We start from the raw sequence: 25811 nt of genomic DNA on the forward strand, positions 1-25811 counted from the left end.
ACCCCTCAAACCCTAGCGTCATTTTTGGTGTTCTTGGCGTTGCCTGTCCTTTAATTAGCAATTATAATTTTGTTCTATGAGTGGCACAGTGCACAAATGTTTAGCACGTTTGCCTCAGAGTTCGAGGGTCTCGGTTTAATATCCGGTGTCGTTCTATATATTTTTGATAGTACTCGCAGCTTCGACAAGTAATGCAGCCTATTGCTTCAGGTAAATTGATAAACTGCTACCTCATTAAGGTGTATAATTAGAAATGTTAGAAGAAATTTCCTTACTGGATTAGAAATTAATCGCATTAATATTGACTTTGTGTTGCGGTGTGCAGTCTCTCTCTCTCTCTCTCTCTCTCTCTCTCTCACACACACACACACACACGAACACACACTCAAAAAAATGAAAAATAAATGTGTTGAATGCTAATAACGGTCTCCTTTTCCACTGCAGCGTTTCCTTCCAAGGACTGACCCCTTGTAATTTGTTCACTCCACAGTTTGTTTGTTTTTTTTTTTGGGGGGGGGGGGGGTTGTGTACTGTGTGTTGTGACCAAATTCGATGGGGGGAGGGGGGGCGAAATATTAAAATACCTAATAGTGAAGAAACATCCTGAAGGGTGAAATAAAAGCGAGAAAGTCCGCTTTTAGAAGAAATGCTGATCAATTTACGGTTAAACGTAAGTATGCTGTTACAGCAATGTATTTCTATACAATTATATTAAATATTTTCTTCAGATTGGAAGTGCGCTTTCTAAGTACAGACAATCAAAAATCGAGATGAGAGTTGGTCGTTATTCATGGAGGTTTTTTTTTTCACAATTAAATGCAAGTTTTAACCTGTTATTTATTTTTAATTTACGCTTTTATGCGTCTGCTATGTGGCAGTTGGTGGGAATTAATCTTGCAGGAAGGAGCAATGCCTTAAAAATTCCGGGTACTCATCTGTTTTGGTCAGGGATGTGAATTTGTAAATGATTTTATGAATGATGTTCATATTTTATGACGTGCATTCATGTTAAGTTGTGTTAAATGACAGCAACATTGAATTAAGCAATAATTGTTGTTAAAAATGAAAACGTTTTTGTATTTGCAAAAGTCAATATACGTGTATCGGAATTTTAATTTCAGTTTCCGTGATGCGTTCATGTTTATCCTCGGTGTGGGCAGGTAAGGGAAGCTCGTCGAGATTTCAATTAGCAACTGAAACATTAACGAATTACCTTCAGTGCTTTTGTAATGAGACTTAGACTACACCGCAGTGTAAAGTTTATATTACATTTTTTTCGCACCAACAAATAGCCATATAGTTTTCCGCCGAACTGTAAAAGCATTTTTTTAACTTATCCCATCTTTTTATAGTTAATTCCTACTTTGAATGATTTTAACTGTTCATATATAATTTCATTTATATCTGGTTTATTTCATTTCATGAAATTAGTCATTTTATGTTGAAAGATTTTTGTTTTTAACAGGAGTATCTATATATTTACGATTTTCCTGAAGGTGGCACGGCCAATTCTCGCGATCGCGCCGCAAACTCCCGCTGCGAGAACGCGGGTGTTCTGTGTGGATCAGGAGAAGCAAAATAGCGCTCGCAGCGACCCGGCGTGTCTTTCATTCTTCAACGCAGGACGTCAACGGCGATAAAGGTGTCCAGAACCCCCCTCCAGCAGAAGATCCATCCTTCACGGGACATACACCCACGGACGATATTACGACAAGTCGAAGAGAGAATACCCGTCAAAAATGTCGGAGATTCTCAGCTGCGTGGAACCCGAGCGGGAAGAGCCGACCGAAGTTGAAGAAGCCAGAGGAACCGAGGTAAGACGCTAGAAAATGGGTGTTTGTTCTCCTTGATAGCCCGGTGCTGCCATCCAACGTATTCATACACATGATTTCGGCAAGTCTTCATTTACTTGAACGCGTCCCACGTCCGACTTTCCATTTGGTTAACGGCTCCGGCCAGTTAGTTAGCTTGCTAGCTCAACTTGCTAGCGCCGCGACGTCGAAGCCATTGTTGTTCCGTCAATTGTGCGACGTTGTACAGGCATGGTCATATTTCTTTTGTATTTTGTTATCATGCCGTCCTCGCTCTGTTTTGAGGAGGGAGACGGGGTTCACACGGAACATTTCAACCGGTTAACATTAACCGAAGCTCGCCTTTATTTTCAAAGCTCCAGGAGCCCCAGTCGGTGATGTGCTCATTCATATGTAACTTCAGGCACGTTAGCAAAATGTTCAAATGTGTTCATTCTTCCTGAAAGAGCTTGAAATAAGATGTACAATAACACCACGATCTATGTGATAGGTTAAAAACAAACAAAATTATTAAACTTTGAAGTTCGCAAATGAGCGATTTTTCCATCAGAAACAATGGGAAAATGTTTTGTACTGAATAAAATGCCTCAATTCCTTGTATATTTCTATGAAATTTTCATTCCAATTGTGTTTTCTCATAATGCATCACTAAATAGCAGTCGTTACTCCTTAATTACCAAAAGCAATTTGTAAAGTGAATCAATGTAAATGACCACCAGCCTATTCCAATGTTATTTTCCATGATGAATCAGTGGAATAGCACTAATGTACCCCGATATCAGGAATTTTGCACCACCGTCGAGTTGAAAACCAACTGCTGACACACCAAATCATGAAATTTTGGCTGAAGAATTTAAAATACCTGATCTGATAGTCTACTCCCTTCCCCAGATCCCAAAAACATGCGTTATTTGGAGACTCTAAATTGCTCCTAAGTGTGATTGTCAGTGCGACTTGTCTGTCCTGCGATTGGTAGGTATCATTGTGAAGGCGCCTGTTTGTCTCCATGTGCCCTGCGTTTGGCTTTCAACCAGTTCAGGGTGTACCCCGCCTGCTGCCCGTTAACACCTGGGATAGGCTCCAGCACTCCCATGACCCTTATAAGGATAAGCGGCTCAGAAAATGGATACACGGGTATATAGAGTAAATGAACAAGTCATTTAAATAGACTCATTGCTCCATCTTGTGATCAGATCAGTTATCATTTTTTTAAACTTTCTGATTGATGATTGGCCCCAAAAATCCTGATTGTGTGAAGCAATGTGTTTATCTAATTTCCCCGTCGGATGGCTAGCGTTAGTCAATAAGTTATGCACACACAAATAAATGGGGAAAAAAATTAAACTTGTTGCCTTTGCTAATTAACATAAGGTTCATTAGCAAAGGTAATCATGTGGAACGGATATTCTTCCTTTGATCACTCTAGCACGGCAACTCCTAAACATGGAAGATTTTTTTTAGTTTTGTGGTTTTTTTTTTAATTTGTGTGTATATATTTTGGGTTGTGTCAGGAAGGGCATCCGGCATAAAAACTGTGCCAAACAAATATGAGTGTCACGCTGTGGCGACGCCTAACGGGACAAGCCGAAGGAAACTTACTATATTTTTTTCCTCAGGAAAAGTCTGACTCCGATGTTGGCAAAGAGTCATCTTCAGATGCAGGACCTGACGGGCAAGATGCTTCCTCTTCCTCCTCTACCAAAACCAAAGAATCGGCTCCAGGTTATGAAGAGAAAGTGGTGAGGGCAATTGCTTTTTACTCTATGGTAAAATGTATTTTTCTTGTTCAGGGAATAATCCAAATGTCTTCTTTATACCTCTTCAGAAAACGGACCGTACCAACAGATTCGACTACTTGTTGAAACAAACGGAGCTGTTTGCTCACTTCATTCAGCCGGCCGCACAGAAGACCCCCACATCTCCCCTCAAGATGAAGCCGGGGCGACCCCGCATCAAGAAAGACGAGAAACAGAACTTGTTGTCCGCTGGCGAGTGAGTACGCAGACACATGGTCTGACTTTATATGTTATATATTCTGTTTTGAAACATGCAGTGTGTTGAGCCAATGCTGCCAAATGTCAGGGAACGATACTAATTGCTTAGCTATCTTGTCATAAAGTCGGAAAACACCAAAAGTGATTGGCTGATACAGCTCACTTGTTGCCAAGCTCTGGCTAGAACCGCATTGTACCGGCGAGTAACCAAGTTTGAATAGCAAAAATAAGGCAGTTGACACACATCTGGGGAGGTAGAGGTAATATAATTCACAGCCTCACAGGAGGCCCTCTGAACCGGAAATGAATTAATACGTCGTCATACGTCGCCCTCTTGAGAACGAGCAAATAATAACATGTTGTAATGGAAGATAACCATTCTTAGTCCCACAATGGGGAAATTTCCATTATTTCAGTAAGCAATATTGGATATAGAAGTTGTAAATACCGGAGTGATTATTTTGGGGGGGGGGGGGGGGGTTGTTTGTTTTACTGTAATTCCCGGCCTACAGAGCGCACCTGATTATAAGCCTCACAGAGTACATTTGTAAAGGAAATGCCATTTGGTAAATACAGTACATACAAAAAAGTAGCTGTGTAAAAGCTGCAAGTGCCCACGTTGAAACCCACATTCAAACACGAGATATTTAGAAAGAAAGACGGTACACAAGAAAGAGTTTAATGGTAGCGCGGGGCTAACGCCATGCTAACAGGGCCGGTTAAAATAAAACTTACTGGTAAATATCACTGAAACACAGCAGTAATACAGCAGCAACAGGCTCGCACAGTGCTAGCGCAGTGCTAACAGGGCCAGTAAAAGTCACTTCCTCGGCACCAGTCTCATTCTTACCTTTTCCGCTTGAGTGCCCCTTTGCGGCCGTTAGAAAAAAATGCACAAATTAGCCGCATCACCGCATAAACTGGAGGGTTGAAAACGTGTGAAAAAAGTCACGGCTTGTAGGGCAGAAATTACGGTATACACAATATAAATAGCATTTAAGAGAAGACATGAAAATTCAGACAAATTTGGACGTATTGTTCTGGAAGTACATTTCTATAAGTTGGCAGCTCTGTTGTACTGAGCGGTTAGTACAAATGCTTGCTTTGTTGCAAGAAGTTTTTTTTTTTTCCTCTTCTGTGATCATCACCCTTTTTCCTCCTCATCGTTGACAGCAATCGTCATCGGCGCACCGAGCAAGAGGAGGATGAGGAGCTGTTGAGCGAGAGCACCAAGACCACAAACGTCTGCACCCGCTTCGACGACTCGCCATCGTGTAAGCACTCACCTGTTTATAGTCGGAAAGTAAGAAAGTTGTGTTTTTTCAATCAAAAGTTTGTCTTCTTGCGTAGACATCAAAACAGGAAAGATGAGAGACTATCAAGTCCGTGGTCTGAACTGGCTTATTTCTCTGTACGAGAACGGAATCAACGGCATCCTCGCCGATGAAATGGTAAGTGCATTCCCGAAAAGGTCAAATGGATCATATCGTTTCAGCTGGAGGCTTCACTTAATTTATTCTGTATTCGTGTATCGTCAGGGTTTGGGAAAGACCCTCCAGACAATTTCCCTGCTGGGGTACATGAAGCATTACAGGAACATCCCCGGACCGCACATGGTGCTGGTGCCCAAGTCCACCCTATACAACTGGATGAACGAGTTCAAGCGCTGGGTTCCGTCTCTGCGAGCAGTCTGCCTCATCGGAGACAGAGATGAGAGGGTGGGCCATTTTATCGTTATTGTTTTGTCATAAGAAGGGGCTGGGGAGACCTAATCTAAAAAAAGATTTTCTATTAATTTTATTTTCATGAAGTAAAAGAGGCAAAAGTTTTATTCAACAGGTTACCGCTTTATTATTATAATAACTATTATTGTTTACTGCTGAGAGAATGAAATTCTCGAGGATTTGGTCTATTTTTAATAAGGGCTCTCAAAAAATGTTCATGAAAAAGTAGTAATCGATTAGTCCTTGCGTCTCTACTTAAAAGTTTAGTCATCTACTATTATAGCTTTCTCCTGGTGTGAGGCTAATACTTTTTCTTATAGATTTGTGGCTAATTGTTAAAATGGGAAATTCACATCTTAATTTCCACCTCATACTTTATCAAAGCAGCCCCCACTCACCCATCTTAAAATGTTTTTTTTTTTTTTTTTTAAAGTGAAAATTATGATGACTTTCCTGTGAAGTTATAATGTTCTTGTAAAATTGTAGTTTATCCTTTGACCTAATTTTCAATTTTCATAACTCGTTTAAAAAAATTCTAGCAATTATGACACTATTCTTGTAAAGTGATCTCATTGCTTTCCAAAATACTGTGAGATTTTGAAATTAATATTTGCAAAGGGCCTGAAGTGGTTCCGTCCATTTTGCAGACTGCTCTCATCCGAGACGTGTTGCTGCCCGGCGAATGGGACGTGTGCGTGACATCGTATGAGATGCTCATCATCGAAAAGGCCGTGTTCAAGAAGTTCAACTGGCGCTACCTGGTCATCGACGAAGCCCACAGAATCAAGAACGAGAAATCCAAGGTACGTACTCCCCAAATCGAACCACTGCCCGGCCACTTCTTTCTCTACATTAATAAGGAACCTCAAATCATGGCGCACATTTCCTCACAGTTGTCAGAGATTGTGCGAGAGTTCAAGACCACCAATCGTCTTTTGCTGACCGGCACACCGCTCCAAAACAACCTGCACGAGTTGTGGGCCCTGCTCAATTTCCTCCTCCCAGATGTGTTCAATTCATCAGAGGTATATGACCCAATCCCACAACTTTTAATCACATTGCAGTGTTTCTCACTGGGCCAGAATGTATTTGTGGTGATGGGTTTCCCGTGATAGGAGCGGTTGAATATCTTATAATAAAGTAAAATACAATTAATTAAATAAATAGATATGAAGTGTATAAATCTAACACGTACAAAGTTCTACGTTAACTTTTTCTTTGGGTGCACTTCCATGCCCGATGTGTGTAGTGTAACTTAATTGGCATACTGTAGCGTTGTATAGAATAAAGATAGAAAATGTAATTGTGGTGGCCCGCCACAAATGTATGTATGTGGGGAACCCTGCACAGAAAATGGTACCAAATTTTTCATATCCATCCCTTTTAAGGATTTTGATTCCTGGTTCGACACCAACAATTGCTTGGGCGATCAGAAACTGGTGGAGCGTCTTCACACGGTATGTAGTGAATGTGTAAAAATGAAATTTTTTTTACTACCTCATTTTTAAACATATTTTTATTGTATTTTTATGAGTAGGTTCTCCGCCCCTTCCTGCTCCGACGTATAAAAGCTGATGTGGAAAAAACGCTGCTCCCCAAGAAGGAAATCAAGATGTATGTAGGCCTCAGTAAAATGCAGCGAGAATGGTAAGTATACATTAGCTAGATTTTAGGACTGGACAATAAATCCTCACATAAAATCAGATTACCGTAATTTCCGGCCTATATGCCGTGACTTTTTCCACACACTTTCAACCCTGCGGCTTATGCGGTGATTCAGTTAATTCGTGCATTTTTTTCTAACGGCCGCAAGGGGGCACTTGTGCGGAAAAGGTAAGAGTGAGACTGGTAGAATATGTGTCGAGGAAGTGACTTTTGCTGTTTTTTTTTTTTTTTTTTTTTAACCGGGCCCCGTTGGTGCTGTGATACCACCATGATGCCACTGTATAGTTGCCGTGACATTTTTTTATTTATTTATTTACTTATTTATTTATTACACCAGCCCTGTTCGTGCTACCGTGTTGTTGCTATGTTAACTTTGAAAATGCTTTTTGTTCACAGTCTTTCTTTTTAAATATCTCATGTTTCAATGTGGGCACTTTTGCCTTTTACACAGGTGCGGCTTATGTATGCACCAAATAGTATTTCCTTTACAAATGTACTGGGTGAGGCTTATAAGTAGATGCGCTCTGTAGGCCGGAAATTACAGTACACACACCCACAAATGTGTGAAAATGACTCTGCTGCTCTTGTTTGCTAGCGGGAATGCACCTCGCAGGTTCTGTTTTTGAAAAATAGTCACGAGAGGGGCCTGTAAAGTCACTAACAAGTGACCAAATCACTAAGTTGGCAACACCCGCTGTCCATTTCTAAACTAGCTCCTCTCTCTTTGCAGCCATGTGGTCAGCGCAAGCACTGCAAATCGGCATGGACACGTTTTAATCTGTGAATGTTGCTAAAAAAATGTGATTAAAACAAACAACCCCCGAAAAAAAAACCATTCCCAATAAATTTGAGTTAATTGATGTCCCCCGAAAGGTACACCAAGATTCTAATGAAGGACATCGACATCTTGAACTCGGCCGGTAAGATGGACAAGATGCGTCTGCTCAACGTGCTGATGCAGTTGCGGAAGTGTTGCAACCACCCGTACCTGTTCGACGGCGCCGAGCCCGGACCCCCTTACACCACCGACCTCCATTTGGTGGTCAACAGCGGCAAGATGGTGGTGCTGGACAAGCTGCTTCCCAAAATGAAGGAGCAGGGTGAGTCAGAGGGAGGAAAAAACAGAGATATCATAACATTTTACATTTTCAGTGGTCAAGTACCAGTTATCGATCACATTTAATCGTATCAGTTTTTTTAAATCATGCAGCATCAATACACAATGATGAGGGACAAGCCGTCGATGCACGTCTTTAATTTTTCCTCTTATGCTATAGTATGGATACTCAACATTGGATATTATTACAATGTGTTGTCTTGTATTATGGTATAGTATTGATACACAAGGTGTGAGACTGAATACTGATGAACCGTTTTCGCTTCTGTTTCAGTATTTGATATCCATATTGGTGTATCAGTACTAGTATTCAAACACTTAATATTCGTATCATAATGTATTCCTTCTTATGGTACAGTATAGATACACACGGGTTACCTATGAAAATTGCAATGCGTAATATAGTTTATGGTACGGTATTGATACGCCGTGTTGGGGAAAAATGTTGATACTGTGGTGCATCATTTTCGCAAATTTACAGGATATATGTTTAAGGGCTGGGACAAAACATTTAACCTGTTACTCTCCTTACTCTTACAATACAGTATCATTACATAAGCATCAAATATCTATTGTGGTATAGTAATCAAGCATCAAATATTGAAACAACAACCAATAACAATGTTTTTGTTAATGGTGCAGTTTTATACCATATATCAAATACCAATTTTGCAATGTCTCACATCAATTATTTCTTGTAGTACAGTGTATGTCCAATATAGTGGGAAAAAATATTGGTATATGTCATGTTACAGCATTGATGCCCAAGCACCACATATCAGCTACTTAATTCAGTTTTTTTCCCCCCAGGCTCACGTGTACTCATCTTCAGCCAGATGACCAGGGTGCTGGACATCTTGGAGGACTACTGCATGTGGAGGAACTACGGCTACTGTCGCCTGGACGGTCAGACTCCGCATGAAGAGAGACAGGTGCGCTCCGAACTGAGTCCACTGTTTGCAGTCATGTGACTTCGCGATCTGGAAAAATAAACGCAGATGCATGTGTCAGATTTCCATCAACGCCTACAACGAGCCCAACAGCAGCAAGTTCATCTTCATGCTGAGCACCAGAGCCGGTGGCCTCGGTATCAACCTGGCCACAGCTGACGTTGTCATCCTCTACGACTCTGACTGGAACCCTCAAGTTGACCTGCAGGCCATGGTAGGTACTCCCTTGGCTTATTTCAACCTGAGCAAGAAGCAGCCGGGACTGAAACCTCTTGTCCCGCAACCCAGGATCGAGCTCACAGGATCGGGCAGCTGAAGCAGGTTCGCGTCTTCCGCTTCATCACGGAGAACACGGTGGAGGAGAGGATTGTGGAGAGGGCGGAAATGAAGCTGCGCCTCGACTCCATCGTCATCCAGCAAGGTAGAGTGTAGTATCTTTTAAACCTTGTTATTTTATACTTCCTGGCTTGTGGGTGGCGGGACATAAGAAATGAAATCAAAGGGTCATTTGGTGGAAATACTTCGTTTTTATGATGACCAAGCACATTACGGCAAATGCAACTGCATGTTGCAGATAAAGTAGCATAGTTGAATATATTGAATTTTTATTCAAACTAAAATTTATGCTGAATGAAAAGTACGTCCATCTCCAGATTTGATGTTTCTTGTTTTCATCTAAAATGAAGCTTAGATTATATATATATATATATATATATATATATATATATATATATTTTTTTTTTTTTTTCCCCCTCTTCTTTATTTATTTATTTCTATTTTTTTTATGAACTGTTTATACATTATAGAAAGCATGCTTTTCATTGGGCAGTCACCGTTGTTGACAAGTTGAGTTAATATAATGTATAATGTGTGTAATTTATAATCTAAAAACATTATAAAATAATCAAAAATAATGATTACAATATTAAAGCTTTACCGTTTTTTTTTTTGTGTGTGTTTTTCTTTCAATTTATACATGCAGTTTTAGGGGGGAGACTGTCCCCCGTTAGTCGCCTGAGCCGTCACTTATTTTTTCGCCCCATTTTATTCATGGATATCCACATTATTTGCTTTCTTTTCCTTTTAGAGTTTTTTCATAGCAATTATAAGGCCTTTTCAATTTTCACATTTGTTTGCCTTTCATATATTTTAATCAAAATAATTTCAAATGTTTTTCAGTGGACAATAACTAATTATTTATTATCTCAATTATGTTTTTATCCAAAAACGATATAAATGTAAAACACTGCGAAATAACTGTTTTTGCCAGTCATTATCGTTTCCAAAGTGTTAATCTATACAGTGATCACGGATGTTTTCATATGTCAACAGGGCGACTCGTGGACCCGAGCGCCAACAAGCTGGGCAAAGACGAGATGCTGTCTATCATCCGGCACGGCGCCACGCACGTGTTTGCCTCCAAGGAGAGCGAGATCACAGATGATGACATCGACGCAATCCTGGAAAGGGGCGAGAGGAAGGTGAGTTGTCACACACAAATGCCACTAAGCACCTTCCCGTCGGACCATTTTGGTTGACCTTCCATTTACTCGGCCCACCAGACAATGGAGATGAAGGAGAAGCTGTCCTCCCTGGGCGAGAGCTCGTTGAGAAACTTCACCATGGACACCGAGAACAGCAGCGTGTACACATTTGAGGGAGAAGACTACAGAGAGAAGAAAAAGGTCCAAAAAGAGCAACGGAAACAACATTTTCACCATATAGAGCCCTGATGTTCACCTCCATCTCCCCCATTTCCTCCATTAGGTCATCACCAACTGGATTGAACCCCCGAAGAGAGAGAGGAAGGCCAATTACGCTGTGGACGCCTACTTCAGAGAAGCCCTTCGAGTCAGCGAGCCCAAAGCGCCCAAGGTAGGACCAGTACGAAACACAAGATTGACACATTGTTTCGAAAAATATGCATTTTTTTTTTGTCCCACCCAAAAAATAAAACTAGGGAAAAAGCTCAGAAAAAACTCAAAGCACACAACAGGTCACCAAAAGGAAAAGTGCAGTTGAATTAATTTTAAACTCTGCTGTCCTTTCCTAATGGAGGAAGCTTTCGAACCTTCCTTTACTCGACGTTTTCTGTAAAGGTGACGGGAAGATGACATAATGGTTAGATTTGACTTTCCTCAGGTTCTCTTTGCCCACATTATTGAAAATTAAAGATTGGCTAAGATCCCATTTGGCCAGGTGTTTTGCTGCCTTCTTTTACATTTTTGTAGAAATAATGCCCTTTTCTGTCAACCACTGCCTTTTGAAGACAAACTTCATATTGACAAATATTTTGCAACTATAACATGAGTCTTTTCAATAATTTCTTCATACAAGGCTTTAGTTTGCCAGTTAAGATGACCATTCATCCGCATTGCATGGCCATGCTGTAGGCCTCAAAAAAGGACTCCACCAAATCATGCGTTGAAGTGATCACCTGAGAAAGTTGGCCCCCACCAGTTAATGTAGAGCCTTGTTTTCCTCACGCCTGTCCTAAACCATGTTTCACTTTACTTGGACTCCCCCCTCCAGGCTCCTCGTCCACCCAAGCAGCCCAACGTCCAAGACTTCCAGTTCTTCCCTCCACGTCTCTTTGAGCTCCTTGAAAAGGAAATCCTCTTTTACAGAAAGACCATTGGCTACAAGGTAACTTATTTTTTTTCCACTTGCCTGACACATTTTATACAATTTTATTTTATTTAACTATGTGAACTTGTCTATTTAGGTGCCACGCAATCCGGAAATGCCCAACTCCGCTCAGGTCCAGAAGGAGGAGCAAGGCAAGATTGACGAAGCTGAAGCCTTGACGGAGGAGGAGCTGGAGGAGAAGGAGAACCTTTTGCAGCAGGTAGCCTACTACACACCCAACACAACTGTTGCTCTTTTAACACTACTTCACCTGTGAAAGCCATCTTTCTTGTCGGGCACGAAATGTTTGCCAGAAATTAACATTAATTGTGACATACGGAAAAGTTGGCATTGTAAAAGTATACACAGTTGCTGCAGTATTTCCCTTTGCTGGGTTCTCTATAAAAGGCAGTCCTGGATGCATTGCAGATTGTTAAAGTTGTGTTGCACCTGTTATTTACGATATCACTGTGACCCCCGGGGGTAGGGATTCACCATTTGGAACAAGCGCGACTTCAACCAGTTCATCAAAGCCAACGAGAAGTGGGGACGCGACGATATCGAGAACATTGCCAGAGAGGTGGAGGGGAAAACTCCAGAAGAGGTCATGGAGTATTCGGGTAATAATCTAATTCCCCTCCAAGTGATCCCCTTCCCTCGTCGTCAAACGTGAAGCCCTTATGTGCTGTGCTCCTCAGCTGTGTTTTGGGAGCGCTGCAATGAGCTGCAGGACATTGAGAAGATTATGGCTCAGATTGAGCGAGGAGAGGCCAGGATCCAGAGGAGGATTAGCATCAAGAAGGCACTGGACTCCAAGGTAGGCCACCAAGAGGAATGACCTCACTGGTGCTGTTGCTGTAATGAATGTCGGGGTTTGTGAATAATAGAAGAAAAAGTGGTGAAACTGGACAAGATTTTCTCTTTTTTGAGTAAAAAGTTCTGGTCTGAAGCCAAAGTAGAAAGTGCAGGATGAGATGGTGTATAATGCTAAAGTTCCACATTGGCACAGCCTAATTTGGATGAAAGCACAGACAATACAGTGCACAAAAAGCTAATTCTGTATTTTAAATATAGGAGGCAACATAACATTAACGCTAAAACTGTTTGGGAGCATCATTCAGATTTCAACATGCATTGGTAACGATATGCTGCAGGCAATAATTCAGTTTTACACCAAGAAAAACAGACGGGGATTTCACTGGGTTAAAAAAAATAAATAAATGAAACAAAGTTGGAAGCGACATTTCAAATTTATAGTTCATAGTTGGCTTGGTTTGGTTAGCAATGAATATTTTTTTTTTTTGTTTGTTGACATTTTCACTGTAAGTTTGCAAAAACACTATTGTTTTTAAAAATGTTCTGATGGATATGTAATCTGTACCTTTTAATGAGCCATGTAACTTCAATGGATGACACTGACTGACCACAGTGCATATGTATGATGTTGCTCACTGGTCAAAGGGAGCCCTCACGGCGTTAGTATGTTTGCTCAGACACGTAAAAAATTAGAGGGAACATTGCTCCCAGGGTCACCAGCTCTTATAAAGTTAACTGTAAATTTAAATAAATATTTTGCTGAAGTTCATCGATTTTTTTAAATTTATCTCTTATCAAGTGTATGATTTAATTCAGGAAAGAAAAAAAAAAAAAAGGTATGTGCCAAGATGGTGCCGATGTCTAACCCTACTTTCCACGCGCACATGACTGCACATTAGACACTTGGGGGCACTCCTCACTGCAGACTGGCAGAACATTTGTATGTTGAACATTGTCCCCTCTCGTTCCAGATCGGCCGCTACAAGGCGCCCTTCCACCAACTCCGGATCTCCTACGGCACCAACAAGGGCAAGAACTACACAGAGGAGGAAGACCGCTTCCTCATTTGCATGCTGCATAAGCTGGGCTTCGACAAGGAGAGCGTGTACGACGAGCTGCGCCAGTGCATCCGCAACTCGCCGCAATTTCGCTTCGACTGGTTCCTCAAGTCCAGGACGGCCATGGTGAGCAGGAATTCCTGCCGTCACCCGCGCTCGTTTTAACGACGTCGGTGCTAAAAATGTACGTTTGTGCGCGGGTGCAGGAGCTGCAGAGGCGATGCAACACGCTAATCACGCTCATCGAGAGGGAGAACATGGAGCTGGAGGAGCGAGAGAAGGCAGAGAAGAAGAAGAGGGGGCCAAAGACCGGCTCGGTAAGTGGGCCCACATGTTACAACGGTCGTGGTCAACCACCATTTCTTTCCGAGGGGAAGACCCCCAGGAAGCAGAAATCATTTATCTTTGTATCCAGACACTAATTTTACATTAAGTTGTTATTTTTGCAAGTTGTTTGTTTTTAAAGTGATTCGGCACACTTTTGCATCACTGAATCCAAAAGTTTTTATCTTGGTCACGTTGTCATACCAAATTGTTAAATTTGTTAATCAGCTGTTAGAAACTTTTTTTTCCTGTAAATTTAATAGTAGAAATTGATAATTAATTGTAAAAAGAAAAAAGAAACATTGAATCGCAATGGCCATACATTGTGTATCATTTTAGGATTTTATATAAATTGAAATCAGAAAAAAGCTTCCCATCCTCGTTTCTTGCATTTTTCCTCAAAGAAATGTCCAAACTGGGAATTTTTCACCTTTGTCAGTTCTGTTTCCACTGATGAAATGATAACCAATGTAATGTCAAAAAATGTATTTTTCCGAAAAAGCCCTAATCAGTGCTTCCCCTTCTGTTTAGGCCCAGAAACGGAAGTCGGAAGGAATCCCAGACAGTCGCGGGCGTCGGAAAAAGCTCAAGTTGTGAAGCAAACGCCTGCCTTGCTTGTATATACAGCACAAGTCATCGTTAGCTTAGCCGCGACCACAACAACGATTGTGTTTTTGTGCATTTGCTAACGGTGTCAAGCCTCCTGATAGACTTTATATTATTATTATTATTAGATTCTAGGAAGATCTCTGCCTTGTTGTCATTAACTGAAACACTGCAGCTGTGCTGTTCTTTTTTCTTTTTTCTTTTTTTTTACTAGTACTTAACAGAAAATGTATTTATGCCTGTTGGTTGTACCACATTCCAATGTACCTTTATCTCATTGTGAAGTAGACATGTTCTTTCTCAAATAAAGATTTTTTTTTTTTTAATAAAATAAGACAGGAGTTCACTGTGGTGAATTGGAAAAAAATCTTTTAACGTGCCGCATCACACTTAAAAGTCGTCGTTGTGTTAGTGCAGCAGTTCCCAAAGTGAGACTTAATTGCGTGTCGGATTTCGGCCGGCTGGTAGTGGCCAGTTGCCAATTAGCTTGAAGGAAGGTTGCTTGGGAGGGGAGATGGTAAAATGGATTTCTGTACAAGTTACATAAAAATCTTTGAAAATAAACTTCTCAAACTAAATTGTACTGAAAAGTTAAATACAACCCAATTGTATTCAGAACGCTACACTAGTATATTAAAAAAACAATTCTGTGCTATTAACAGTTTTTGAACATTTTATTGAGTGATGTGCTCGAGCAGGGGTCAGCAACCTTTTTGAGCCTGAGGGCTACTTCGTGAGCACCTATCGTATGAAGGGCTACTTGACCTGTTTGGGGCAAATTTCCAAAATCACAAAACTTATACTTTACAAATGTATAAATAATATACGACATGATTTGAAACGTCGGGCACCGTGGATCAGCTGGAAAGCGTTGGCCACACAGTCCTGAGGTCCTGGGTTTCTTCCCGGACCCGCCGATGTAAAGTTTGCATGTTCTCTCTGTGCAAACGTGGGTTTTCTCCAGGCAGTCCCGTTTCCTCCCACATCCCCAAAACATGCAACACGAATTGGACACTCTAAATTGCCTCTTGGTGTGACTGTGAGTGCGGGTGTTGTCTGTCTCTATGTACCCTGCGATTGGCTGGCAACCAGTTCAGGGTGTACCCCACCTCCTGGCTGTTGACACCTGGGATAGGCTCCAGCACTCCCCGTGACCCTCGTGAGGATAAGCCGGAAAAGAAAATGGATGGATGGAAAAGCCACTTGTGTTGCAGAACAAGAACAAAAGCAAAATCAATAAGACAAATTCAGGGTTTTCATCTGGTTTCAACCATGATAACAGTTTTATTCAAAAATACGAATTTCTCAATTTTTGCAAAATGCTATGATATCTACAAATCTTGATACTTTGTGTGTGTGTGTGTGTGTGTGGTGACAAAAAAAAAACAATCATTTATCACAAAAGCATTCAATGAGGTTATCTTCCAATAACATTCATTCCAAGTCAACGAGACAAATTTAACAAACTTAAAAAAAAAAACGTAAACTTGGACATTCTTTCATGTCATTAAAATAAAGGCTGCCAAAGATGATTACATACAGCGGTTAGAAGTTTTTTTGTTTTTTTTTAAGTGTTTCATGCATTTGCAAACAAAATGAGATAAGGAGAGCGACTTTTACAAGTTAATCATTTAAAAAGAGGCAACTGCAGACGCCCCTTATAAGCCCCAGGGTGGGGAATCTTATATCCCATATTTGGACCCCCCTCCCAAGTCTGAAAATAATCTCAAGAAATATTCACCCAATAATGTTCAACATTATATACAGTGAACAATCTCCTATTTGCAGTTGGCAATTCACAAATACATGTTTGCTGAAAAACTCACCTATTCGCGGCTTTCTGCGTATTTTTCTGCTCGTCCTACCTTGCCTGGCTAACAGGAAAATAAAGATTATAAGAAAAATCAAGCCAGGGTTTTGTGCGGAAGCATGTCTGTTTTTCCTCAGAGGGATTCAAATCTGTAAGACTGATCCATCCATTATCTACTGCTTTTCCGGGTCGGGTCGCTGGGGTAGTAGCTTCAGCAGGGATACCCAGATATCCCTATCCCCAGCCACTTCTTCCAGCTCTTCCGGAGGGATCCCGAGGTGTTCCCAAGCCAGTCGAGAGACAGTCTCTCCAGCGTGCCCTGGGTCGTCCTCGGGGTCTCTTTCCGGTGGAACATACCTGGAAAACCTCACCAGGGAGGCGTCCGAATCAGATGCCCCAGCCAACTCGTCTGGCTCCTCTCAATGCGGAGAAGCGGCTTGACATTTAGCCCCTCTTGGATGACCGAGCTTCTCACCCTATCTCTAAAGGAGAGCCCGGACACCCTGCGGAGGAAACTCATTTCGGCCATTTGGATCCAGGATCTTGTTCTTTCCGGTCACGACCCGCAGCTCATGCCCACAGGTGAGGGTAGGAACATAGATCGACAGGTAAATTGAGAGCTTCGCCTTTCAACTTAGCTCCCTCTTTACTGCAACGGACCGATAACGAGCTTTAGGGGTAATGTTTTACAATAAATTGAAAACGATTTTAGGATGCTAGCATGTGGTATGTTTCTTTTTAATATTAATAAAACTATTAACGTTGGCAGGGCGCCATAAAGTTTTCCAGTGGTCTCTTATTTCTTTTTTTGTCCAGAACTGCATATTGAACACTTGTTCAATGACATTTTACATCGATTGAGACAGAAACAAACAAACAAAAAGGTTCAAGGCCTCAGAAAAGTGGATCTCAGGTTATGGGACCCCGTCAGACTGGTTCTGCTACTACAGTATTTTCAGTGCTACATGAGTTGGGAAATGAAGGCACAGTGGTGGAGGAGAGTACTATAGTCAATAGGTGGGGGTGTTGGGGCTGCGGGGGTGGGACGGCAAATGGGGCCGAACACATCTAGACTTCGGAACTATCAGAGCCACCCCACATCCTGGCGGAACCTCGGTTGTAGGCGGCGGACGAGGAACTGGCGTAGGGCGAGGACTGGCTCTTTTCCTTCTTTTTGCGCCGCAAGAGCAGCACCACAGCGGCGGCAATCAGGCAAAGCAGAACGATGAGACCCGCCAAGCCCACGATCATGGGCAGGGTGGAGCTGTCGGGGGCCTCACCGCCAGAGCTCCCCACTAAGGGTCGCTCGAGCGCAGAGTCGCGGTCCAAGGCCGGAGACCAAGGCTGGCGCTGGCTGACCACCGCGCGGTCGGCTCGGTCCAGGGCAATGTGCTGGATGTTGGTGCCGCGGTTATTGTCGGTGCCGATGTCCCGGGCGATGGCGGGTCCCGAGACAACGGGGGCGGCACGGCGGTTACGGTGAAGGACTGAATCCGGGGCGGAGGACAGGCTGTGTTGGAGATATTCGGCGCTACGTTTGCCGCGGTGGGCGTTCTCTCTGGAGCGCACGGTGTAGATGGCGTGAATGAACCACTCCCGGCCTGCAGCCACCTGCACGTCAGAAAAACACAATTTGATGGACCCACTCTGGGAATCCCACTCTAGCAAGTTTTCCCAGCCTTTATTTAACCTAAGTAAATCCAGTGACGCCTTAAAATACAAGTTCAATTTTTTTCCTTGACCACACTTGTAACTCAATTGTGTCTCTAAGTTTTTTCCATTGAAATGAATGTAAATGCCATTACTGCAAAAAATAAATAAATAAATAATAATAGATAAAATCACACTATATCATTGTACTTTGTAAAAAAAAAAGGACATAATGCTGAAATATGCTGCAAAGAATTAAACCGTTTTTACATCATTATTTAATGCTGCATTCTCGTGAGTGTCCTCATCCCTATGGTATCCCTGCTTTGGCCACTGAGAGGCAGTAACTGTATAATACAGTCATGCAGACACAAACGAAGAAAAAAGACGCCTTCTTCGACTACTACCTAGTTAATGGTAGTTTAGCCGTTTGCCGAGCTTTTTTTTTTTTTTTTTTTAAACCCACCAAAAGCCATCACTGAGTTAGCTCTAGTAAGAGAGAATAAAGAAAATATGCCAGTGAGTATCGTTATATTCTCTGTCTAATCGTGTTGGTCATTTGTATTTAAAAAAAATCGTGTTGTTTACAGAGTTGTAAAACTGCTAATCCCAATGCTAACTGTTAGTTTGTCAATGAGATTTTCCATGATGTGTTAGCATTAAGCTAGCTGGTCGTTCTTCAGGCAATGGAGTTGAGTTGTTTTAAATATACAACGTGTACTTTCAACGGAAACCTTTAACTGGGAGTGGCATAAAACAGCTTGGAACTTCTTTTTGATTAAATGCTCACTGTTTCCCAAATTGAATTGAGTTGCCTTTACTGCTACCATAGTCCTTTCTTGACATTTTACTCACAAGTCAAAGCAAAAAAAAAAAAAAAAAAAAAAGCCTCATTACTCGTGTGACTCAAAGTAAATTAGGGATATATGGATTTTGGATGAAATTTCAGGATGAAGCTAAAATACCCTATAACCTTTACAGGTGAACTTCATTTGACCTCACCATAAATTGTATACTCTTGTCAAGATAGTCAATGTTTCAGTGTTTGATCCATAAATAGACCAATAGGATATGGATCTAAATGCTTTTCTGGGATTATTTCAGTCTCTCATTGTCTCTGTTGCAATCTGTTAATAGCAAATTCAGTGTCGCCTCTTCCCTCCAGAAACATAATTTAGAGCAGTGATTTCCAATCTTTATAGAGCGAAGGCACATATTTTACAATTGAAAAATCCCACGGATTGCATAAAGTAATTGATCTATCCATTTTTAGTGACATTTACTTTTGTTGGTGTGCTGTGGGATTTTTCAATTTTAAAATATGTGCCTTGGCTCTATAAAATTTGGAAATCACTGATTTTGAGAGCTGCTGGTGATAGATATTGATGTCTCATTTGAATCTCACAATATCAAAACTTGATTAATAATGTTGAAATGCAGATTCTATTTGAACAGAGAAATGGCAATGGCAAGAGGTGAATACACAGGTTAATTCTAAGTTCTGTCAACTAGTGGAAAAGCATGTAATTATTATGATTGTTACTGTTTTTCGCTAGTATAGATAGATAGATTAACAAAGATACATTTGTAGTAAATATATTATAATTTTCAAATTGATTAAATCAATTGGACAATATTCTAATACTTTTTGCGGCACAGTACTTAGGAATAACTTAACTTGAGTGAAACATCCCTACCTGGAATAGTGGCGTCGAAGAGAGGGTGAAGCCATCAGATCCTGGTTGTCTGACTAAAGACAAAGCGCCAGCCGTGTCATATGCCAGTGTCGCCTTGAAGGAAATGTCACCAAAAGCTGTCGCCTGAGTCTCTGGCTGGGCTTTGTCCTGAAAATTAACGCAACGAAAATATTAATATTTATGCAGTACTGGAGTTTACTCGGTGAATTGAAGTCTACTATTAACAAACATTGTCTGTTAGATTCACTTTATCAAAATTGCTTTTGAGAGTTATATATGTTAAATATTGGAAGACTAAATTGCCTTTGTTTTTTAAAAAAATATGGTTTAGGTTCGTGAATGAAGGTTGAACTAAATATCGTCATTGTTTACCTAAAATAATTTGTTCCATTGAAGATTCTTACATTGTCCTCAATGTTTGCTACAGTATGTTCTTTTTGTTTGAGGACAATCTTTCATTGGAGACGTTATTTTGCCTTTCCTTCAAAATACACTTTAGGTTGATTGAGGACAAGTTTGCAGAGTAACTTATGTTCAGTTCAGTGAAGATCCTAAATAGTTTTTGTTTGTGAAACCTTTATTTTTGCTTCAAAACACATTAGTTTAATTGAACACTAGTCTTTGATGTTTATAAAAAATGTACATTAGGTTCAAATAAGACTAAATAGGTTTCATAAAACAAGTATGTTAGGAACGCTGAAGACTTAAAATAGTCTGTTGTGTGTCTGTCTCAGGGTCATATCAGAAAATTGAAGTAGGAAATCCAGGTCCTTACCAGGATCTTAAATCGGTAGAGCAGAGAGGGCGAATCGGCAAGGCAGCCATACTCTTTATTGGTGGGGTTATATTTTGGAACGTAGCCATCGGCTCCAGTGCACAGGAACACTTTCTCAATGCTGCAGGAGAATGAGTCGCCCAAGTTCTGGACCGGGTCCACCATCACACGGCCGTAGATCGACGATCCTACAATAACCAAAGATGGTTATCGTGGCCCACATTGCCTGCAAGGTTGGTTAAAATCCATCAGGTGGCAGTGTTGTACCTTCTGAAAAGGCAGCATCAGTCCCCTCCCCAAACCCCATGGAACCATCCGACAACCACAGCTCCTTCTTGGACAGGAGGAACATCTGCGTGTTGAGGCTGAACTCGGCTGCCACTGGATCACTCACCTGAAGGGGAACACCACCACCGGAATAAACTTTTCATATTTTACACTTCGCACACAGGAAATGTTTCAGAAGAATTTGTTCAAAGGTCGGTTCACCTGCTGGAAGCGAATATCCATATCGAAAGTCAGAGGCTCTCTCGGATGGCATACAGGAGGGATCCTAAATTCTCCATTGGGGGATGCAATGCAGGGAACAAGTTTCACTGTGTACGTCCCAGAGTAATCCCGCACCTAATGAATACACAAAATCATTACATTTTAGATTTAATATCCACATAAACTACTTTCAAAAACTTAGGGCTATTCGGTGCTCAGGTGAAATTTCCGGATGGACCTAAAATGCACTGTTACCTTTTGACCTTTTCTAAAGTTTTGAATGCACTTGTCCAATTGATCAATGTTTCAATACTTTTTGCATAATGCTGTTCAACTCTACCAGAGTATTGCAAGGTTTCGGACAACATGTTTTTAGAAGGAAGAGGTTACTGATCTTAGAGTTACGGTGTCATCAGCAGATTACAACAGAGGTACTAAAAGGTAGAGAAGTAGGACAGCCTTCGAAATTTTTATAGATCAAACATCTGTTGTGGGTTTTGGCTTCCTGCTTCTTGTAAGAGATCATTAAGTTGTGTTAAAAAAAAAAAAACAACCAAAAACCTTAAACAATCAAAAGGTGCATTCATTTGTCAAATAAGGTGCACCAGGGAAGGTTATAGTGCTTTTTAGGTTAGTCTAGAAATTTCCCAAGTCCAATTTTCCAAACTTTTACAACTTACGGCAAAGTCAGAGACAAAATTCCACTGTTGCATGGGCTGATTGTGTGTTGGCTCAGTCCTGACCAGGTTCAGTGTGAATGTCAAGCCCGGGTGGTCAGCACATACCACCATGGAAGACACGCTTGTCGCTAAAAAGCAGACATGTATACCGTTAAAGCGCTCATATTTATAACCTGACCTTTTACATTGTCTTGACCTCTTGGACTGTAAACACTGTCTGACATTTGCTCGGATGTCACCTGGTACTTTCGCACCGGACATCCCTACTACTCTCCACCCCACAACTGTGGAACTCCAGAAATAACCCAATAGAGGATGTAGAGTAATCCAATAGGAGACTCCATTTTTAGAGGGACCACTCTTGATGACTTACCTGGGTGAGTCATAACAAACTGTCCCCTGTAACGAGCCTCGGTCTTGAAGTTGACCACCAATCGACCCTCCTCATTTATGCGCATGCTGGTGGGGTACATGGCCCCTGCAAAGATATAAAATAACGTTTAAGGAATCAAACGCAGCACCACGAATGCCTTTAGGGTGACGGCATCAAATCAGACCTTGCAGCTCTGACTCGGGCGGACTCCCGATGCCCTCCTGCCAGAGAATGGCCGTGTCGTACACGAAGGTGAGCTTGAGCTCTGACTGGAGGTCAAAGTGCTGCCAGCCGCCCACAGCCACGGGGGAGTGGAAGACATAAGACACAAAGAGCGGCACCCGCAGGGTGACATAGGACTGGACCAAATTGAGTACCTGTGAAAACAGAATGTTGGTGAGAAGTCCAGTTTTTAAAATCAACTGCAACTGTGGATTTTTGGGACCTAAAAACTATATCGGTATACATTATTGTGTTGCACTATTACTTCCCTTGCATTTATCTTTAGAACTTCATGCGCACTCCTACTGAGATCCTCTACAATCACTGGCCAGTCCACATTTCAGTAATCACACAGATGACCAGTTAATGTGGGCACCATGTCAAGCCTACCTCTGGTCTGAAAAATTTGAAACCGTTACTCATAGACTTTAACTTGACTAAAAAGATGGAGTGGAGATTTTAACTTATACAGACGTCGTCTTAAACGCTAATATCTATAATTGCGTAACAACGCTGAATAGTTTTGACACTTCTGAAAGGTTGCTCAAACTTGGATCTTAAATCTGTTCAACTGAGCTGCTTCCTAAAATTCTGTTGATGGTCATTTTTTCATACCTGTCCATCTGTGGCTATGGAGCCACCGCAGTCATTCAACAACTCCGACATGTCATAGTAACTGGTGAACTGCCAGAGGCAGGCGTCCAAGTTGAGATTCCGGTAGAAGCGTAGCGAATTCGACGAGCGCATGGCGTTGCTGTACTGGTATGGTGACGTTTCGCCGATGATCTCGGGGTTCTTGGTGGCATCAGTGATGAAGCCGTGGCCCGTCTGGATCTCGTTGAAATCCAGCAAGTTGGAGCAGCGGTGGTTGCCCACGCGGGTGCCATCGGGGCTCAGGGTGAGCTCAAAGTTGGATAGCGGTCTCGTGGAGATCACTGGCAACATACCTGTTGGAAGCACATACTGATTTAAAAAAAAAAAAAACTAAAAATAATCGGTAAAAGTAGGAGTACTTAGTCAACTCTTATCCTGGAGTAAAAATAAAGGACAGACTGAAAGCACTTGTACTTCGAAACAAACAAACAAAAAAAAACAAAAACCAGTCAGTTATGTAGATACAATATCCATTTAGATAACTTGGCGAAATGAAAACTTGTGTCCACACTAATTCGTTTCACTCTTGAACTTAAATGGGGCTTGTACTGAAAAAGTTCTTCTATTTCTGTGTTATGTTCCTATATGCTAATTTTGCTAATGATAACATCTGAAAAGATACACCTTACCTGGTTGCCTTTTCCAAATTAGACAGAAAATGTTTGAACTCTACAAGCTAGCGGTCTTTAAGATGGCACAAAACAATGCATTTTCCACAAGTCATTCTACTAGGCGACAACATCAAAAGATCATCTTAAATAAGACCAGGCATGGGGAATAACTTGTCTCTTCAAATATATCTGGCTCCATGATACACATTTGTTCATGGAGAGAAGGAGGGACTCGAGTCAAATCACTTGACTCGATTCAACTTGAGATGATGGTGTTATGAATTGCGACTTTCTTGCCAGATACAGTACTTGAAAATTACATCACTTTGAGTTGGTGGCCAAGAGTCTTGACTTTAACTTGAACTAGATCAATGGACAAGTCATCTCAGTCATGCATGAGACAGTTTGCCTTTTTTATCCTTTAACGGACAAAATGTTTTGAGGATTTAATCGCGCCAACCTGTTGTCCACTTGCCAGTGTGAAGTAGCCACCTACATGGACAAGGATGGCAGGAGCTCTGAAAATACTGTGGATTCAAGGATTCTGTTGTAGATGAACTCTGCAAAAACAGCATGGCGACCTGCGAGTTTTGGAACTGACAGTTTTCTGCTTTCTCTTCCAGTCCTTTTTTTTTTTTTTTTTTTCATTGTTGTTATCCTCAGTTGAAAAAAAGATCTTAATTTGACAAAAGTAAGGAGTAGAAAGTAGGCATATGTTTTCTTTTGGTGGCAATAAAAGGAAAAACAAACTCCGAAAGATAATGAAGTAATTTTGAGGAATGTGAAAAATCTACTTAAATACAGTAACAAAGTATTTGCACGCTTGTTACTTCCAAAGGCTGCTGTTGCGGAAAACAAGTGTACGTATTTTTTGCTACACCATACAGGAGTGTGTTCCCTCACCATCCTTATGGGGCATGGTGATCGTGAGTTTGATGAGGTTGGGGAAGTCGGGGTCATCTGGGCCTGTGTAGCGGATCTTTGCGGAGAAAGGCTCGGCTCCAACGGTACCTTCAATCCGTGGTTGACACATGCCTGCCAAGAGGTTAAAGTGTAGATGAAGTAGCCGCCCTCCAAGTGGGGATGTTCCTCACACCATCTACTTACCTTCGTCCCTGCTGATCACAACGATGGGGCTGGAAAGCTCCAGACCAGCGTCCCCGTTGGCGTTGAAGGCCCTGGCGGCACACTGGACCCGGGAGCCCGCTTGGAAGTAGATGGAATCCAAGGTGATAGACTTAGTGTTGGTAAAGAAGGTGTTGGTGTCCACCTCCCTCATGGGACTGGTCACACCATCGGACTCAGTGGGGGCGCTGACCAGCCAGCGGTACTGGGTGAGGGTGTCATTGATGCTCTCCGCCGAACAGATGGAACCGGTTTTGTCAAAGTCGTCGTATTTGGGGTTGCAGGCCTAGAACACAGGAACACACTGACGGTGATATCTTGACTATTGAATAAGGTTGTGTTGTCAAATGCGGGGATTTCGGAAAAAAGTTTTATGAGCCTTTGGCGTGAAAGGGTATGTCGCTCAGTTGATTTTTATTTTATTTATCTTTTGTGTGTCAGTGTGTATGAGCTTTATATACGCCACCACTAGACGGTGATTACAAGCTCAGTCATGGAACATATTAAGCTCATAAGGTACCACTGTACTACAGTCACAAATTGGAGAGTTCAAAATGATACTGAAACAAAGCGAGTCGCACTTACCGTCACACACACAACTGGATATCCGTTGACCGGGTTGGGGTTCTCTTTGGTTTTGGCTGTATCGTCGTACATGAGCAGGGAAACCACGTTGGGCACCGCCGGGAAGGTCACGTCCGCCACGCTGTCCATCTCTTCGATGTACACAATGGCTTTGTTCATCTAGCGAGAGCAGGGAAGGCAGGATTAGATGATTGGCGTCAAAGAAAGTACAGTACTCTGAGCGTTAAGTCAGCTGGAACAACTCAAATATTTACAGTATGAGTATTACAGTTTACAGCTGGGTTGTAACGTGGGATTGTAGTCTTCATTATTTTATCTACGACTCATAGTTTCATTCGGATGATAATCTAGTCATTTTTTCAACTTCGAGGTTTTCCTTTGCCAAATAAATTCCTGCTGTTAATCAAATTGGTCTACATTTGATCCATTATGTGATACATTACATTA

General features: G+C 41.6%; 2 protein-coding genes and 1 long non-coding RNA gene across 4 annotated transcripts in view; 2 read left to right on the forward strand and 1 right to left on the reverse strand.

Moving 5' to 3' along the window:
• Nucleotides 1-84: 84 nt before the first annotated feature.
• On the forward strand, nucleotides 85-15015 carry smarca5 (SWI/SNF related, matrix associated, actin dependent regulator of chromatin, subfamily a, member 5). The gene is made up of 25 exons (XM_061829558.1): nucleotides 85-210; nucleotides 1497-1814; nucleotides 3428-3550; nucleotides 3637-3803; nucleotides 4979-5079; nucleotides 5156-5256; nucleotides 5344-5523; nucleotides 6177-6332; nucleotides 6423-6554; nucleotides 6918-6986; nucleotides 7067-7176; nucleotides 8068-8294; nucleotides 9122-9243; nucleotides 9323-9475; nucleotides 9550-9682; nucleotides 10594-10742; nucleotides 10824-10946; nucleotides 11029-11136; nucleotides 11794-11907; nucleotides 11987-12109; nucleotides 12377-12509; nucleotides 12588-12706; nucleotides 13677-13889; nucleotides 13970-14080; nucleotides 14619-15015. Exons 2-25 carry the CDS (start codon nucleotides 1740-1742, stop codon nucleotides 14682-14684), a joined length of 3108 nt encoding a protein of 1035 aa, XP_061685542.1. The 5' UTR covers nucleotides 85-210; nucleotides 1497-1739; the 3' UTR covers nucleotides 14685-15015.
• A 915-nt stretch (nucleotides 15016-15930) lies between these two features.
• frem3 (Fras1 related extracellular matrix 3) overlaps nucleotides 15931-25811 on the reverse strand; it is a 38706-nt gene continuing 28825 nt past the window's right edge. The window contains exons 13-24 of the mRNA XM_061830776.1: nucleotides 25365-25523; nucleotides 24762-25065; nucleotides 24558-24689; nucleotides 23005-23336; nucleotides 22352-22544; nucleotides 22168-22272; nucleotides 21795-21922; nucleotides 21115-21249; nucleotides 20893-21019; nucleotides 20626-20813; nucleotides 19851-19997; nucleotides 15931-18114 (exon numbers count right to left, since the gene is read on the reverse strand). Coding sequence (XP_061686760.1) covers nucleotides 17572-18114; nucleotides 19851-19997; nucleotides 20626-20813; nucleotides 20893-21019; nucleotides 21115-21249; nucleotides 21795-21922; nucleotides 22168-22272; nucleotides 22352-22544; nucleotides 23005-23336; nucleotides 24558-24689; nucleotides 24762-25065; nucleotides 25365-25523 — 2493 coding nt within the window. The 3' untranslated portion in view covers nucleotides 15931-17571. The remainder of the gene's footprint in view (nucleotides 18115-19850; nucleotides 19998-20625; nucleotides 20814-20892; nucleotides 21020-21114; nucleotides 21250-21794; nucleotides 21923-22167; nucleotides 22273-22351; nucleotides 22545-23004; nucleotides 23337-24557; nucleotides 24690-24761; nucleotides 25066-25364; nucleotides 25524-25811) is intronic.
• The window catches only part of LOC133506539 (uncharacterized), a 116579-nt gene continuing 109300 nt past the window's right edge, over nucleotides 18533-25811 (forward strand). For both annotated transcript variants that reach the window (XR_009796522.1, XR_009796521.1), the window contains exon 1: nucleotides 18533-18672. This is a non-coding gene — a long non-coding RNA (uncharacterized LOC133506539). The remainder of the gene's footprint in view (nucleotides 18673-25811) is intronic.

This window comes from Syngnathoides biaculeatus, chromosome 9 (genome assembly GCF_019802595.1).
Source record: "Syngnathoides biaculeatus isolate LvHL_M chromosome 9, ASM1980259v1, whole genome shotgun sequence".
Classification (NCBI taxonomy): domain Eukaryota; kingdom Metazoa; phylum Chordata; class Actinopteri; order Syngnathiformes; family Syngnathidae; genus Syngnathoides; species Syngnathoides biaculeatus.